At 53.0% G+C, this 16,106-nt stretch overlaps 2 protein-coding genes across 4 annotated transcripts in view; one reads left to right on the top strand and one right to left on the bottom strand.

The window, feature by feature from the left end:
- Ccdc12 (coiled-coil domain containing 12) overlaps nucleotides 1-4,160 on the bottom strand; it is a 57,286-nt gene extending 53,126 nt beyond the window's left edge. The window contains exons 1-2 of one of the 3 annotated variants that reach the window (XM_030244635.1): nucleotides 2,690-4,160; nucleotides 1,810-2,163 (exon numbers count right to left, since the gene is read on the bottom strand). In XM_030244635.1, the coding sequence (XP_030100495.1) occupies nucleotides 1,810-1,905 (96 nt within the window). In that variant the 5' untranslated portion in view covers nucleotides 1,906-2,163; nucleotides 2,690-4,160. Of the gene's footprint in view, nucleotides 1-1,809; nucleotides 2,164-2,689 lie in introns of those variants that run through there. The other 2 variants (XM_030244636.1, NM_028312.3) reach the window with 2 other exon arrangements.
- Nucleotides 4,161-4,306: 146 nt separating this feature from the next.
- Nbeal2 (neurobeachin-like 2) overlaps nucleotides 4,307-16,106 on the top strand; it is a 29,373-nt gene continuing 17,573 nt past the window's right edge. The window contains exons 1-7 of the mRNA NM_183276.2: nucleotides 4,307-4,571; nucleotides 13,750-13,838; nucleotides 13,923-14,051; nucleotides 14,167-14,248; nucleotides 14,341-14,459; nucleotides 14,674-14,756; nucleotides 15,998-16,083. Coding sequence (NP_899099.2) covers nucleotides 4,521-4,571; nucleotides 13,750-13,838; nucleotides 13,923-14,051; nucleotides 14,167-14,248; nucleotides 14,341-14,459; nucleotides 14,674-14,756; nucleotides 15,998-16,083 — 639 coding nt within the window. The 5' untranslated portion in view covers nucleotides 4,307-4,520. The remainder of the gene's footprint in view (nucleotides 4,572-13,749; nucleotides 13,839-13,922; nucleotides 14,052-14,166; nucleotides 14,249-14,340; nucleotides 14,460-14,673; nucleotides 14,757-15,997; nucleotides 16,084-16,106) is intronic.

Below are 16,106 nucleotides of genomic sequence, written 5' to 3'. Positions count from 1 at the left end.
CTGAAAACAACTGAAACGGAGAGGCATGCTCACAGACTGGTTATTTTAACATATTTAAAATGATGACACTGTCCCAAATGACTTACAGATTCAAGGCAATCCCTACAAAATCTCAACAATGCTCTTTACACAAACAGGAAAACTCATTCCAAAATTCAGATAGAATCTTTTTTGTTTTGTTCTTTTGAGACAGGATTCCTTTCAATGTGTCTCCAAGGCTGGACACCAATCCTCCTGCCTGAGTCTCTCAAGTGCTGGGACAACAAGCACGCACCACCGCCCCTAGCTTCACGTGGAATCTTAAGGGGAACCTCAATAGCCAAAACAACCTGGAGAAGGAGCTAAGGTACACCATTTAGACTAATTTCAGAACTTACTGCAGGCTGGGTGTGGTGGAACAAGCCTCAATCCCAACACTTGGTAGGCAGAGGCAGGAGGATCTACAGGGCTTGTTGGCTGCCAGCGTAGCCTAAACAACCAACCGACCAACCAACCACAAGCTTCCGGCTCCTGGAGAGAACCTGCCTCAAGAGTATCAGAGAGAGTGACAGATGAGGATGAGAGCCAAGCCTGCGCCTCCCTGGGTCTGAAGGGCAGGAGGGTAGTCATCTGATGGGTCTCTAGGCTGCCAAGGAAAGCAGAAGCCTGCTGGGCCAGCGGTCGGTCGCTCTCACTACTTCCCTTTCGCTTTCTCATAGTATGCTACAAGGTAGGCAGCTATTCCGAAAGGAAAACAAAGCCAACCGAGACTGACCAATCTCGGTTTTTTTTTTTTTTTTTTTTTTTTTTGTTTAGTAAGTCGGAAGTGGAGTCTCTGATTTCCTCCACCTCTGCCAAATGTTTTTTGTTGTTGTTGAATGAGGGACACCGTTTTTTGTTTGTTTGTTTGGTTGGTTGGTTTTGTTTTGTTTTTTTGCCTATGTAACAAAGAGCCAACATCTTCCAGCTTCCCATGCTGATGTTCTCAAAAGAACTTCAATAGCCAAAAAAAAATGGTCTTGAGAAGGAACTAGGTACACGACTTAAGACTAATTTCAAAACTTACTGCAGGTCAGGTGTGGTGAAACAAGCCTCAATCACTGATTTTCCCTATTATATGGCAAAATAACCCACAAAAGTGACTGTGTTATTTATTCCTCTACTGGAGAAGTGAAAACACAAACACAAAAACAAACAAACAGGCTTAGGAACATGAAACAATTTGTCCTAAGTCTCACCGTGTCGAAAGACACAGCCAAAATCTGCACACAAGTAGTGAATTTCATTTCTTTGGAAAGACCAGCAAGTAAGGATGAATCCAGACCATATTTCGGTGGCTACCGAAAGGAAGGAAAAGTGTTTTTCGAATCTGGCAACTAATAGGACTAGTAAGCCAAGACGGGAAAGAAACGGCAGCCTTCTTTCCCTGCAGTCCACCCAGAAAGGTCACTAGCTGTCCTACCCAAGGGAGCCCTGGTGGTAGGTGTTGGAAGGCACGGCCAATGGGGCCAATCAAAAACTTAAACAAACAAATAAACAAAAAAACCGCCGAGCCCAACAAACATGTAGTTAAAAGCCGGCCTTGCAACAACTACCATGATGGATAAAATATCTGGGTTGTCGCCCGAAAACGACTTCCTAAGGCGCACGCGCGAGCTCCGCCCCTGCACTCAAGAAACGAGCCTATCTCAGAGGTCAGCGCCGTCCCACTGCGCATGCGCTACGCGCACGCGCACTTTGGCTTCAGTGGTTCCCTGGTAATCCTCCGCCTTCCCACTGGCCCAGAGCACTGGCCGCCATACCCGCAGCTCTCACTCCACCGTGCCTCACCTTGCGCCCGGTTTTCTCCCGGAGGGCCTTCAGCCGTTCTTTCCGCCGCAGCGCCTCTTCCTCTAGGCGGCCCACACCGGCAGGAGCAGCCGCCATCTTTTCGGAGGCCCCCACCTCCTTTTCACTTCTGCCTCGCGCAGGCTCAGTGAGCAGGAGAATGTCTTACGGCCAATCCAAGGGAGACAATGGAGAGCCGGAAGCCCTGAGAACCAATCAATGCTGAGTTGATACAAAAGTCCACGCCCCTTGATCTGGAGCACCTGTACAGCGAGTGAGCCGGCTGGGTTGTGGGCAAAGGCGTTAAGATTCGATTTGTCCGACACTTAATTTGTGAGAAAGCAAATAGAATCAGACCTGAGAGGAAGAGAATAGAGAGAGTCGATTGCTCTGGTTTTGCCTAACCACCACCCACCTCTCCTAACTGCCCTCTTGGAATATTTAGCCATCCTTATCCACTTGTGCCAATTCTTCAAGAGCGAATGCCTTGAGAAACATTCCCTGAGCCGGGTGAGGTGGTGCACGTTTGTAATTCCAGCACTTCAGAGGCTGAGGCATCAAAATTATGGGGTCGGGTTCAGTCTGGGCTACGTAAGATAACCTTGTCTTAACGCACCACTACCAGACAAACACCCAGAAACCTTCCTTGGCCACTCTCATTCCCAACTCACTCTGAGGTCAGCCTCTCCCTTCTCTACAGAGTGCCAGTGGCAGCTTGCACTCACTCGCCTGATGAGTTGTTGCGCATAAGCCTTGCTATCCACTCTCTGGCTCCAGAACTGCTGAGTTCGAGGCCTGGCTACATGGCCTTTTCCTTTGAACTCAAGAATGATCTCGCATCTCTTTCGGGAGCTGCAGCATAATCAGAGTCAGGCTACCTTACCTGCTTAAAAGCAAATAGCAGCCGGGCGTGGTGGCGCACGCCTTTAATCCTGGCACTTGGGAGGCAGAGGCAGGCAGATTTCTGAGTTCGAGGCCAGCCTGGTCTACAAAGTGAGTTCCAGGATAGCCAGGGCTATACAGGGAAACCCTGTCTCGAAAAACAAACAAACAACAACAAAAAAAAGAGCAAACAGCAACCAGGGCCGAATAAGTGCCACTGAATTACTCTCTCCTCCCAGTATAAAAAGAGGTTGACGGAGCCGGGCGTGGTGGCGCACGACTTTAATCCCGGCACTTGAGAGGCAGAGGCAGGTGGATGGATTTCTGAGTTGGAGTCCAGCCTGGTTTCCAAAGCGAATTCCAGGATAGTCAGGACTACATGGAGAAATCTTGTCTCACAAAACAAAAGGAGAAGAAGGAGTTTGACTGCGGCAGATGGTCACAGATGCGTTTGCTTCTTTTCTTCTCCTCCTCCTCTTCCAGGAGATGGCAAGCCCATGAGCAACGTGGCTCCCTGTCTGGGGCTTCTGTTATAAAGCTGGCCCAAAGGAGAATGATCTTCCCTAACAGCTCCCTTCAAATGTCACCGTTTCCTAAGCTCGGTGTTATCCTGGGTTAACCTGGTTCTGTCTGGGACCTTCCCTTACAGTAGGAGACGGGGTGGCTGCCAGCCCCTGGCATAGAGGGTATCTGTGCTCAGGAAAGGTAAGCTCATACTAAGATGCATAGGGCGCTTCATACTGATCGATCCCTAGGACCAATAGGAGCCATCTGGACCTAGCAAACTTTCCCCTACCCCTAACAAAGAAGCTGGTTCCCACCCAACACCAGGGGCTCCCTCACTTCACAGTCCAGTCACAAGGAAAGGACAGACAGGGTGTTGGTGACAGTGGCCCAGAAATGACTCAGCCAGGCCTAGATCCCTTGTTCCTGCTGTCCCTGCAATTCTCATTTGGCTTGTCTGAGCCTCAGTTTCTTCATTCATTAAAGCCGGCATGAGGCACCCACCTCCTTCAGGCCAAAGGAACAAAAAATGACTGACAAGTGCCGGGCCCTGGGAGGAGGGGCTCCCAGCAATGGAGCACCTGGGCAGGATTCCTAGAGGGAGTGGGCTACTGTATGTATCCTAAACTTGGTAAGGACGCCGCTCCTCTGCAGGTAGGTTTGTCCTGCAGTCGACTGATGATTCCTTCCATCCAGCTCAACACTAGGCGAAACTAAAAGGTAGCACTTGTCTTCCATAAAGCTCTTAAAACAGAACCTTGCACGTAGTTAGTGCCACAAGTGTTCGTCATGGGCGAGGTTATTATTAGTATTGTTGAAGGACCCTAGTCATCTCCACGCGAACCACAGTCCTTTCATTGAACAGCGATAATTCCAAGCCCGATAGGTTCTGTACTCGGGTTAAAGCCTTTACGGGCCCCTCACTGGGGAGGATGGAAATAATCCTGCCAGTGGCTCTGAATGGACTCCGCCTGCGAGAGGCGGAGCTCCATGCGACCTCCCGGGCCGCCCTGACCCCAGGCTCCTCCTCCAGCCTGACTTCCCCGCCCTTTGGACAGTCCTAGGAGAGGCGGGGCGGTGGCCGCTGCCACAGACAACCAAGTGTAGGAAGCCAGGCGGTGGCCGGCCGGGAGGAGGAGGAGGGGCGTGTAGACTTTGGTGGCTAAGTGCGACAGGGTCAGGAGCCGCGGACTTCCCCCAGCAGTGTAGCGCCGCTCCGCCCCGGAGTGACGCCCTCCCGCCCATGGGCCTGGCCCGGGGCAACCGGCGGGCGGCGCGGAGGAGGCGGCGACAGGTGGCGCGCAGCAGGGCCAGAGCCCGGTCAGGCCATGGCCGCCTCGGAGCGGCTCTACGAGTTGTGGCTGCTCTACTACGCGCAGGTGAGCCCGTCTCGCCCCTGGTCCGCGGGGTCCCCAGATCCGCGCACGCAGTGTCTGCTGCACCTGCGTCCGGCTCCCCCGGGGCCGCAGATCGGCGCGCGCACGCGGGACTTCAGCTCCGCGCACACGTGCGTGCCCCTGGCTGCCGGGCTACCTCGGGCATTTGTGCCAGGGGACAGTGTTCGCCGGTGAGCGCTGTATTGCAAGTCCTCAGCGAGACCGCGCAGCCTCAGTTGCCCTGGCCAGTCAGTTCTCACCCTTTTCACAACTGGGTAAACTGAGACCTGGAAAGAGAGGGACTCAGTTTGCTGGTTGGTTGCTTCGCCTGAGAGGCGCATTCGCGATAGGTGGTCATGGTGGCTAGAATGTCATGTAGGCTGGGGGATCCGGCAGGTGCCGCTTCTGACAAGTACATCAGACGTTCGTCACTTCAGACTCCTTCAGAGTTCTTAGTGATGAGCTCTTACTGTACTTGAAGCAACTTTAGCCTACCTCCATTCTGCAATGGGCCAGGGAGGATGGTGAGGTCAGGAGGGATGGCTGAAAGGGACCCTCGTTTCAGGCTGACTCCGCTGGTATCAGAAGGGGAGCGAAGGGGCTGTGATGCCTCTGACTCAAACTCTAGAAGCCTCACTTTCCCTTTTGCACTGGAAGCAGGGAGTGATCCCGGGGTTATGCCTCCCTCCTTGCACCTGCTTGGCACTAGGTGCCTAGCTCAGGTGTGCCCTGGACACAATGGTCCATTGTGTGTCCATGAACAGCTTGTCACTGGGAGAGCAGGGATATGGGGAGAGTTCATGCTCTACCCTGGCCCTCTGAAGAGGCTGCCTGATGGTTTGTCTAAGTCTGAAGGGCCACAGCTTCTTTGGTCTTCTTGGGCCGGTGGCATGTAGTAGAGTCCCACTTAGGGTAACCAAGTCCGAGCTCATTGCACCTTTAAGCCTTTACTTCCCGGCTGTAGAATCAACGCAGTTTTACCCTCAGGCCACCTGGACTTTGTAGAGAGGGAGCCACTATGGCTGGTGTAGGTCAGAAAAGCCTGCCTCTCCTCCATTCAGCCCCTGTATCTCCATCTTCAAGGGAGATCACCATGTGAAGAGAACTTAAACCAGGTGATGAATCTGCAGAGATGTCACCGCTGGGTTTTCAGGCTGGGTGGTAGGCTGCTGGAGATGTTCTGGTCCAGCTTCCTGGGACTGTACCCTTTCATAGTGGCTGGGCTGTTTGGTTTTGAGCTGTTGGCCACTTCTGTCTGCTGTGCTCCCACCGCCTCCCAGAAGGCTTAGGTATGGAGCTCAAGCTGGCTGGTTGTAGAAGTGGAAGCCTAGACAGGCAGGGGGCAGCCTGGGACCAAGCCAACAAATAAATCCAGGATGTGAGAGCAAACTCAGGAGTCGGGTGGGGCCGGGCTGCCTGGGGAGAGGAAGCCAGGCAGCCACCCAGTGCAGCCTTCCTGCCTGCTCCAAAAACACCGTCCCACTTCTCGGTGCTGGGTTCCCAAGGAAAGATAGTGCTGCTAGGGACCCGCCGTGTGTGTCACGGGGTGTGTAAGGCAAGGGCGGATCTGACAGGTGTTGCGAGACCCTTCGCCCCAGCATGATGGCACATGCCTGTAATGCCAGCATGAGAGAGGTTGAGGCAGGAGGATTGCCAAATGTCTGAGGCCAATCTGGGCAACAGTCTTTTGAGACTTGTCTCAAAAAGAAAAAAGAGACCCTTTTTTGTCAGTCCACAGCCAACCAGCCAGCAGCGCAGGTGGCCCCTCCCTTCAGCGGCAGAAGCTACCATCTGCTGGCAAACCTGTTTCCCCAGTTGTGGGTCTGGGTGAGGACAGAGGGGGAAGCACCCTAGTTCCTGCCCTTCTTTCCCCCAAAAGACCCTAGATTTAGATCTGCCTTCCCTCCTCACATGAGTCCTGCCCTCTTGGTGGGCTCTGAGAGGAGTGAGAGGGAGGGGACAGTATCAGAGTGTCCCTGAAGATAAATCAGTTGGTGTGCCTCAGGGTCCTCTTGGGGAAACCAAGGCAAAGTCACCAGGAGAGTTCCTTTAGCCACCCAAGCCTTGGTCTTGTGGTCAGGAAGCCTCAGGTGGCCCTCTACCTGGAACACCACCTGTTGTTCCTCTTGGAGCGTTTTTAACCTTCACTGCCCTTGCTTCCCAGAACTTAGCATTTAGTAAGTGTTCCCTTCCCTGGGTGTTAGCTGAATGACTGGATGAGAAGATGACCAGGGTAGTGACCAATCAAGGAAGTTATCCCACAGCAGGCAGAGTTGGGATTTTGAGGGCTGGAGGCCAGGAACAACAGGAATGAGCACATAGCAATAGGAAATAGAAGAAGCAAGCTTTCAGCGAACATGGCATGTCTTTCTCTCTCCCTCTTCCTCTCTCTCCCTCTCCCCCTTTCTTCCTCTCTGTCTGTCCCTCTCCCCCCTCTCTCTTTCTCATTCTGACACCCCCCTCTTCACCTTTAATCCCACCACTTGAAGGCAGAAGCAGTCAGATCTCTTATGAGTTCCAGAACAACTTGGTCTACAAAGTGAGACCCTGTCTGAAAGAGGAGGAAGAGAAGCAGCATCAAGTTGTCTGAAGTAGGGAGCAGGACAGAGCTGCCATGGTGAATGGGTAGAACACACCTACCAGAGTCCTCAAGGAAGAAACAGGAGAAGCTCAAGAGGACCAGGAGATGGGGACAGCACCTGGCATGCTGGCACTTGGGAAGGTTAATGCAAAATAGCCTGTAAATGAGCAGCCCCTCTGCAGGCTGGAGCAGTGCACGCACGTGCACACACACACACACTGATGGGGGAGCTGAGGATCACAAAGAGCCTGGCAGGACAGGGAAACTGAGCTGAATTCTCCAAGTATGCCAGTAATGAAGGACTCAGAAGTTAGGTCAGAGTAGAAGCTCTTTAGTTTTGCTCACCTTTCTCTCTTCTTTTATCCTTGACCAGTGCTATCTCTCCTGTCTCATGGAAACTTACCAGGCCTCTCTGCTCCTCTAGACCCATTAGATGTCCTGGAAGTGGAATTACAGTCAGTTTTGAGTCACCGTGTAGGTGCTGATAATAGAACCCAAGGCTTCAGGAAGACCATACAATGCCCCTAACCACTGGGCCACCTCTAGTCCCTCCACCTTACTAATTATCTAGTTAGACAGGGTTTTCCTATGTAGCCCTTGATGATCTGGAACTGATTATGTAGGCCAGGTTGGACTTGAACTCAGAGATCTGCCTGTCTCTGCTTTCTGATCACTGTGTCATTCTCAAGAATTGAACTCAGGTTGTCAGCCTTGGTGACAGTGCCCTTACCTGCTAAGCCATCTCACCAAGTCCCCAGTGTATTGGTTAAGCTAGACTGGCCAATGAGCTTAAGGGCTCTGCCTGTGGTGGCGTCCTGCCCCTGCCTCTCAGAGCTGAGGTGATGGATGCGTGCCCTGGCTCTTGTGGTGCTGGGGAACCTAAACTCACACTTGTGCAGGGGGCTTTACCGGCTTAGTCAGATTCCTACGTCTCTCGTTTATTTTTGGTTGTTGTTTTGTTTTTTGTTGGTTTGGTTGGTTGGTTTCTTGAGACAGGGTTTCTCTGTGTAGCCCTGGCTGCTGTAGAACTCACAGTAGACCAGGCTGGCCTTGAATTAAGAGATCCAACTCCCAAGTGCTGGGGTTAAAGGTGTACACTACCACTGCGTGGCTCTACTTTCTTAAATAGGCAAAAGTACCCAGCTCTTGGTCCCTTTCACACCTGAGGGGCAATTGGAATTTCTTTCTTCCTGCTTTTGTTGCTAAGGTAATTGAAGGAGGAGGGAACTTTAATGACAAAAAAATTAGCATAGAGCCTGGAGTTGGGGGGGGGGGGAAGGCTGGTATCCTTGGGGTTGTTATGACAACTGAGGAGGTGATGGGAAATGTGTGATCCCCATGGAAACAGGGTCAGTTACTATGGAGACCATGGCAGGGAACTCTGTTTCCATAGTGATAGGACAAGGCAAAAAGGCTAAGGACCTTATGTTATATGTTATGTGTTATGTGTTATGGGGCCTTTAGGTCCTCTTTGTCCTTCAGGTAAGGGGCAGAGGCTGTCCTGGACACCCAGGCACTTACACCACTCTGCTCAGTTGCTTCTTGCTCCATGGGCAGGTTGAATGTTCCGGCTCCATCCCATGGCCTACAGTCCTTACAGTGTAGCTAGAAGCCACCCATGGCCTGACATTGCCCTCTCTCCTCCTGGAGAGAATTTAGGCTTGGGAGGCTATGTAGTTCAGAGCTATCTGACTCCAGTTCTTCCTCCAGTCCAGACCTGGAGGAGGAGGAGGGACCTCTGACTGAAAGGCATTGTCCATATTGAGCTGTGAGCACTCTCCCTACTGCTTGGAGCTCTTCCCTGCCTAAGGCAGCAAGTTGGGATTGCCCTGGAGGCCTCAACTCTGCCCTGAGCATAGACAAGGATGGGAAGGTTGTCCTAAAATGCCGGGACAGACTGGAGCTGGGCTGACCAGAGCCCCTGGCCTGCAGCTCCCTGTCATCCTACCCTTGGGCAGGTGATATGGATGCCACCAAGCTGGGCTTGGCGGTGCACTCATTTAAACCTTGTACTTGTGAGGCAGGGGCAGGCAGATCTCTCGGTGATTTTGAAGTCAGCTTGGTCTACGTAGTAAGACCCCACCAGCCTCCACAAAAGGAGATAGCCAAGGCTCAGAGAGTTTTATGTTAGGTTAACAAGCTACCCAGTGTTTAAACAGGGCCTGAGTTCCAAAACTCATAACCCTCAGCCACCAATTCCACTAGTAATTAATAATCCCTACCTGTGCAGCAATGGGTTGTGTCTTCCAAAGGTTCTGGTCCTGACTGAGGGCATTTCTGAAGAGGAAACATGGAAAATAAAAGTGTGTGCAGCCTTGTGGGATGGGAACAGCGCAAGCCACGCCCTTGGACTGGAGATGAGGGCCAGCACATACACAGGGCCTCAAATGTCGGAGGGGGTCGTTGATTTGCTCTGAAGGCGGAGCCTGTGCCAGAGTGGTGACTGACTGATTGCGCGGTGGTGATGGTGATTGCGTGGTGATGGTGATGGCCACTTGAAGCTTTCTGTACTGGGCGTGAGCTTCTTCACATAGCTTCATATAGCTTAGCGGCCCCTGTCCCTCAGGTGGAAAGCTTTCTCCCAACCAGTGCCAAATAGACTTGCCCTCAGCCCACCTCAGTTACCTCTGAGTTCTAAGAGAATGGCAGTTGCATGACCAAGCAGGAACTATCTGTGCCTCACTAACCCTTGGGAGGGGAGCTTTCTCTCCCAATATTCTTAGAGTATATTTGGGGCTGGTTGGGGACGGGTTAGGGCAATGACCAGCATCCATCCTTCTATTTTCTCCCCTGTAGCAAGGTCCAAGTACTTCCTCCTGGGCTGAAGGACTCTTGGGTGGGCTTGGCTTGTGTGGTTGTTCCTCGTCTGTCCTTCGAGTCCCCTTCAGAGCTGGAAAGGTCTGGAAGAAGCCAATAAGGCAGAGGCTCTGAGAAAGATACAGATCTCAAGCCCCCCACAGACACAACTTGTAGGCTCTGGACCCTGTTACAAGCAGCACCACCAACCATCTTGCTCCTGCTCACTGCCCTGCCCTGCCTTCTGATCCCTGCTTCTCTAGAGACTCTGATATTTAGCACTATAGCTTCAAGCAATGGTGTTCAGGTCAGAGCTGGCCTGAGGCCTCCTAGGGAGAAAGAGTGAGGCCCAGAAGACATGGACAGGCAGCTACTCCTATCACTTCTGTGCTTTTGAGATTCCTTCATGCCCCTTCAGAGTTCATGAAGCCCGCCTTGATTGGCCTAGCCCTGAACCTGACTCACCCCAATTTGGAGAGTTTACAAGACTAGACAGGCTAAGGGATAGAAAGCTGGAGTCATAGGGGACTGGAGAGATAGCTCAGCGCTTAGGAGCACTGGCTGTTCTTCCAGAGGACCCAGGTTCAATTCCCAGCACCCACATGTCTGTATGTGGTTTGTTTCTTTGTTTCCCCTTCCAAGCCTTCCTAGCAGTTTTCTTCCCCATCAACTGGAAGACCAAGGTGCCCAGATTCTGAGAAACACAGATCCGGGATCTGACTCCCTCACACAGACATACATACATACATGCAGGCAAAACACCAGTGCACATAAAAATTAGTAATTATATGTGATTTCCTCACTCTACCTAATTGTCTGAGACAGGCTCTCTCACTACACCTAAAGCCTGTAAACTTGGCTGGGTGGCCTTTGAGCTCCACCGACCTGCCTGCCTCTGCCTCCCCTTGGCTGAGATTAGAACAAGCGCTGCTTTTTCTGATTATGTGGTGCTGGGATGGAAGTTCGGGTCTCTATGCTTATGCACAAGCATTCTGACTGAGCCATCTCCCCAGCCCAATATTAGGATATTTTTAAAACCAGAAAGGGTCTATGAGGCCACTGAGGCAGAAGTCAGGGTCAGATGGCCAGCTTAGGTTTCCTGGCCTAAAACAGACCTGACGCCTTCAGCCCAAAAGGGGCTGAGTCTTTTCTGAGGCTTTCCACGTCCCGTAGCGGGTTTAGCAGAAATGCTCTAGAAGCCCCGATGTATTCACGCCATCTCTCTGATAGTGTCTGAGAGGGTCACCTAAGAGAAGCGAAGGTTGATTTTGGTTCGTGGTTTGGGAGTTTTCCACCCGTGGTTGTCTGGCTCTGTTACTCGTATGTATTATACCTGTGACAAGGCAGAGCTATCATGACAGAAGGGCAAGGCAGAGGGAAGCTGCTTTACCTTAAGTCAGACACAAAGGACGGGAGAATGCGCACAGGCCAGCTGTAAGTGCTCGGGGACAAGACACGACTTCTTCACACCCTTCTGGTATGTCCCACGGCACTTCCTCCCCTTCCCAGTAGCCCAGATCACAAATCTATCAATGGATAATCCATTGACCTTTAGAGCCTTCCTGATCAAATTACTTCCCTAAAACCCCACTAAAGCCGGATGGTGGTGCTGATGGTGGTGGTGGTGGTGATGATGGTGGTAGCATGTTCCTGCCTTTAATCCCAGCACTTAGACTTGGGAGGCAAGAAACAGGTGAATCTCTGAGTTCGAGGCCAGCCAGGGCTACACAGAGAAACACTGTGTCAAAAAGCAAGCCAAACAAACAAACAAGCAACCCTCCCCCCACCCCCACTCCCTTTGCATTGCCTTCAGGGTAACCGTGCAGGTAATACGGCTTCTCAGTGTCTGGGCACCTTGGTCTCCTGGTGATTGGGGAAGGCGATTGCTAGGAAGGCTTGGAAAGGGAAACAAACAGGTGAAACACAACAACAACAACATCCAGGCCAGGGGAGGTGACTTGGTATTTGCTTCACAAGCAGGGAGCCTGAGTCGGGCTCCTGAGAACCCATGGAAAGTGGAACATGACATCCATCACATGTTCGTGACCCTGGTGTTTGGGACAGAAACAGGCAGATCCTGGGGACTTGAGAGGCCGTATGGAGAGTGATAGAGTCATACAGACATACAGCTCTGCTCTACACACACATACATGCATGCATGCACATGCAAGCATGCACCCCCCCACACACACCCATGCATGCACACATGCATGCTATAAATAATAGATAAAATGGGCAAAGAAGACATCCAGACACAGTGGATAGCTGCTCCCATTAGGTTTTGGGGGAGCCTGCCCCATCTCTGCTGGCATCCATCCAGGTCAGGGTATGCTACATGGAAGCCACAGGCAGCATAAACAAGCCAGCCATCCTCCAAACCAGTGGTCCTCAGCCTTTCACGGGATTGCCTGAGACCTTCAGAAAATGCAGATATTTATATGATTCATAACAGTAACAAAACTAGAGTTAGGAAGTAACAAAAGCTATGCTGGGGTGAGCGCCACACCATAAGGCGCTGTTTTAAAGGCCCCAGCATCGGGAAGGTTGAGAGGCGCTGCTCCATAAGGTTCTGGGGATCCTTAGGTGTGAGGTCCCTGCCCCCAAGAGCAGTCTCGGCCCGGCTCGTAAGCACTGACTGCCATTTCTCATCTCCTTCTCAGTGTAGTTCTGGGCTCTTCCCTAACCTGGGAAAGGTGATTGCTCTCTGGTGTCCCCTGGTTGGGCTCCAGATGTGGGGAAGGACCAATGTACAGGCCAGGTCCCACCTCCATGTCCTGGAATTGGCATTAAGTTAGGGCAAATGGCTGGCTGTACCACCAAGCAAAAGACCTGCGGAAACCAGGTGGGTGGCCAGGTCCTGGGAAGGAACAAAGATATGGGTCAGTCTTGCATATTTTCCCTAGGCTTGAGGTATTAAGCCACGTCAGGAAATGTGGGTACTTTGAATGAAGGGTACCTGGCACCCTAACAGTAAAGATGGCACCCAGGGCAATGTGACCCCCCACTACATATGCCATAGGCCCTGCCCACAGCATCTTAGCAGCCCAGGGTGCCCCAGGGCCCCTACACATCCCTGCGGTCTGCTGGGAGGAAGCGGCTTCCCTCCCCCACCGTGACTCTGCGCTTCCTGCCCCAGCAAGGGCAAAGGAAATGGTTTTTTTTTTTTTTTTTTCTGTTGTTCACACCATAGTTTCCTTGGCGGCGCCCATACACGGGCTCAGCCACTACCCACCCCACTTGTCCATGGAACCAACTCTGGGGCCTGGGGTCCAGGTAAACAGCAAACGTGGGTAGAGGTTTCAGGGCAAGGGTGGGCTGTTGTGCAAGGACGCTGTAGTGTTGGGTGCCTGCCGTCCAACCCTGTGTGTACATCCTGGGACCCATAGCGCCAGAAAGTTCTCAGAAGGTGGTGGCTGCAGAACTAGGCGAAGGTGGTGGGACAGGACACAGGCCAAGGCTTTGTTTGGGTAGAGAGCAGGTAGCTATGAATGGTAGATGGGGCAGCAGCACTTAGAGCCACGCCCCATTTAAGCTCCTCCTCTGCCTGTGTCAGGTCTCTGTGGTCCCAACCATCAGAAAGGTGGGAACAAAGACTGAAGGTCCAGGAGGTGACCTGTCCACACCACAGTCCTCTGGTTCTGACCTTCCACGTCCCGGCCCTGCGTCCTGCTTGACCTACCGTCCTCTGCCTTTCTCCATCCCCATCGCTCCACCTAGAATCCATTTATCCTCTAGAACTCCACCTTTCCCCTCTTCAGTGGGATTCTCTACCCTCTCATCCTCTTGAACTCTTCTTGTCAACAGAAGGACCTTGGTTACCTGCAGCAATGGCTGAAGGCCTTTGTGGGTGTCTTCGAGAAGACTATCTCGTTATCCTCCCTGGAACCTCGAAGGTAAGGCTGAGCCTGCACAGAGGCCAGGGCCAGGCAGGTAGGACTGCCCTTCGGCACTCAGCATCTCTCGCTCCCCTCTTCCAGGCCAGAGGAGGCAGGTGCGGAAGTGCCTCTGCTACCCCTAGATGCTCTACATGCACTAGCGGAGCAGCTGGACCAGGACGACCTGGATCAAGCCCTGCTGTTGCTGAAGCTCTTTATCATCCTCTGCAGGTGGTTTCTCCCTGCTGTCCTCCCAGGGTGGCCAGAGGCACGGATGGGTGGGCCCGGGAGTGAGGGAGACCTCAGCATTAGCATGACTTCTCCTGTTCTTCACCCCCCCCCCCAGGAACCTAGAGAACGTAGAGGCTGGTTGGGGCCAGGTACTGGTGCCCCGTGTGCTGGCGTTGCTCACTGTATTGATGGCTGAGGTGAGGGACCTACCTGGATTGGATAGGGCAGAGACAGCTACTGCAGGTACGGCTGCCTAACCCTCCGTCTATTCTCTGTCCCCACACTGCAGCTGAAAGGATCCTCACAGGAGAGCCATGGGACCCAGCTAGAGAACGTGGCCCTGCATGCCCTGCTCCTTTGTGAAGGGCTCTTTGACCCTTACCAGACTTGGCGGCGCCAGCTCACTGGGTGAGACTCAGCCCTCAGACAGGGTGACCCGCAGGAGGCCAGGGGGAGGCAAGGGATGGGATCACTGGCCTTATGGAACTAGCCTGTGTGCAGGCTGGAGGAGAATGACCAGTGACCCGACCAGGCAGCGGTGACAGTTCAGCTGATGGATCCCAGTGCCCAGTGCCCGGCTTCACCCCAACTCTCCCCACCCCACCCCCACCCCCACCCCCAGGGAAGTCATCAGCTCCAAGGAGAAGAGCAAATACAAGTTCCCTCCGGCCGCCTTGCCCTGTGAATTTGGAGCCTTCTTCCAAGGTTAGGCTCCACCCTGATTTCCCCAGGCCCCACCTGGTCCTGCCTCCAAAACCTAGTTGCCTAATCCCATCACTAGACAGGGACTCCTTGGTGGTCTGGCCTGAGACACGGGAACCTCTAGGGGGAGAGGAAGAAGAAAAGGCAGGCTTGGGCAAAGTCATATTGTCCTAGGCTGAGATGAGGACTGTCTCTCAGGTGGGGTGTTGACCTGTCCCCTTAATTTCCCATCTTCCTTCACTCCTGGCTCCTCCCAGGCACTGTTCCTTGTCCAGTCTCTCTGCCCCTGTAGTCTCTACCCAGGCTCTACCCCCCCTCCAGCCCCTGTGTGCACCAGCTACCCCTCTGCTTCCGTATCCCTGGAGGAGTGAAGCCCAGAAGCCCTTCTGGCCGTTTGTTCTCCCTGGCTGTATTCATTAACTTGTTCATCTGTCTTCTCTTCTGGGCACCCCCTCTCCTCTCATGGGAGAGCCAGTGGCCAGCACTTGAGCAGGAAGTGGCAGGACAGAGACAAGCAGGGCTGTGGGAAGGCGGATCCTTTTGGATCATTTAGCAAGTCAGTAGTACATGACCCCAGGAGAGCAGAACTGGGGGTGGGGTGGGGTGGGGGTAGCTGGAGCCCTCCTCCATTTCCTACAGCCTAGGCACTCCTAGAACCATCTAGATTTGTTCCCACCCATTTGTAGGACCCTCCAGTGGTAGCCTGACATCCTCAGGACTGATGCTCATTCCTCCCCTCTCCTGTCCCCATGCCTATCCGGTTCCTCCTGTTCCTCCCCATGTGACCCAGACCTGGACCCTTGTGCCCTCCAGGTTTCAGTCCATTGCCCAGTGCCTTTTCCAGCTTAGCTGGACAGGGCCACATGTGAAGCTGTGAAAGCCCCTACTACTCCCCCGTGGTAGCCTGGTCCCCAGGTCAGAGCGCCAGGAACTCCCACTGTGACAGTGGCAGAAGTTACAGATTTGCATCTGAGAAGCTAAACCTTGAGTCTCTGTGGGGAAGGAAGCACAGTGGCTGTGTGGCACTCTGGGAAGCCCTCCTTTTTGGACATAAGGATCTAGGAAGCTGCCTAGGCTCCTGGAGCTGGACCATATGTCCCTCAAGCACCACTGAAATCCCTCTAGCGTACAGCCATGACATTCTGCCCCACATCCCCATGCTGGGATATCCCACCTCTTGTGCAGTCCTTTGGACCATAGTCCTACAACCTTGGTGACATTGTCCTGCCCTGCCTACTACCCAGAGAACCTGCAGGATGCAGAGCGTTTGCCTCCCACGTTGCTGTTGCGGCTCATCCACCTCTTTGGTGCCATCCTTGCAGGAGGAAAGGTAGGTTGGGTAGTGAGCCTGTG

This window comes from Mus musculus, chromosome 9 (genome assembly GCF_000001635.26).
Source record: "Mus musculus strain C57BL/6J chromosome 9, GRCm38.p6 C57BL/6J".
Lineage (NCBI taxonomy): Eukaryota > Metazoa > Chordata > Mammalia > Rodentia > Muridae > Mus > Mus musculus.
This window is presented reverse-complemented; position numbering and strand designations above follow the sequence as displayed.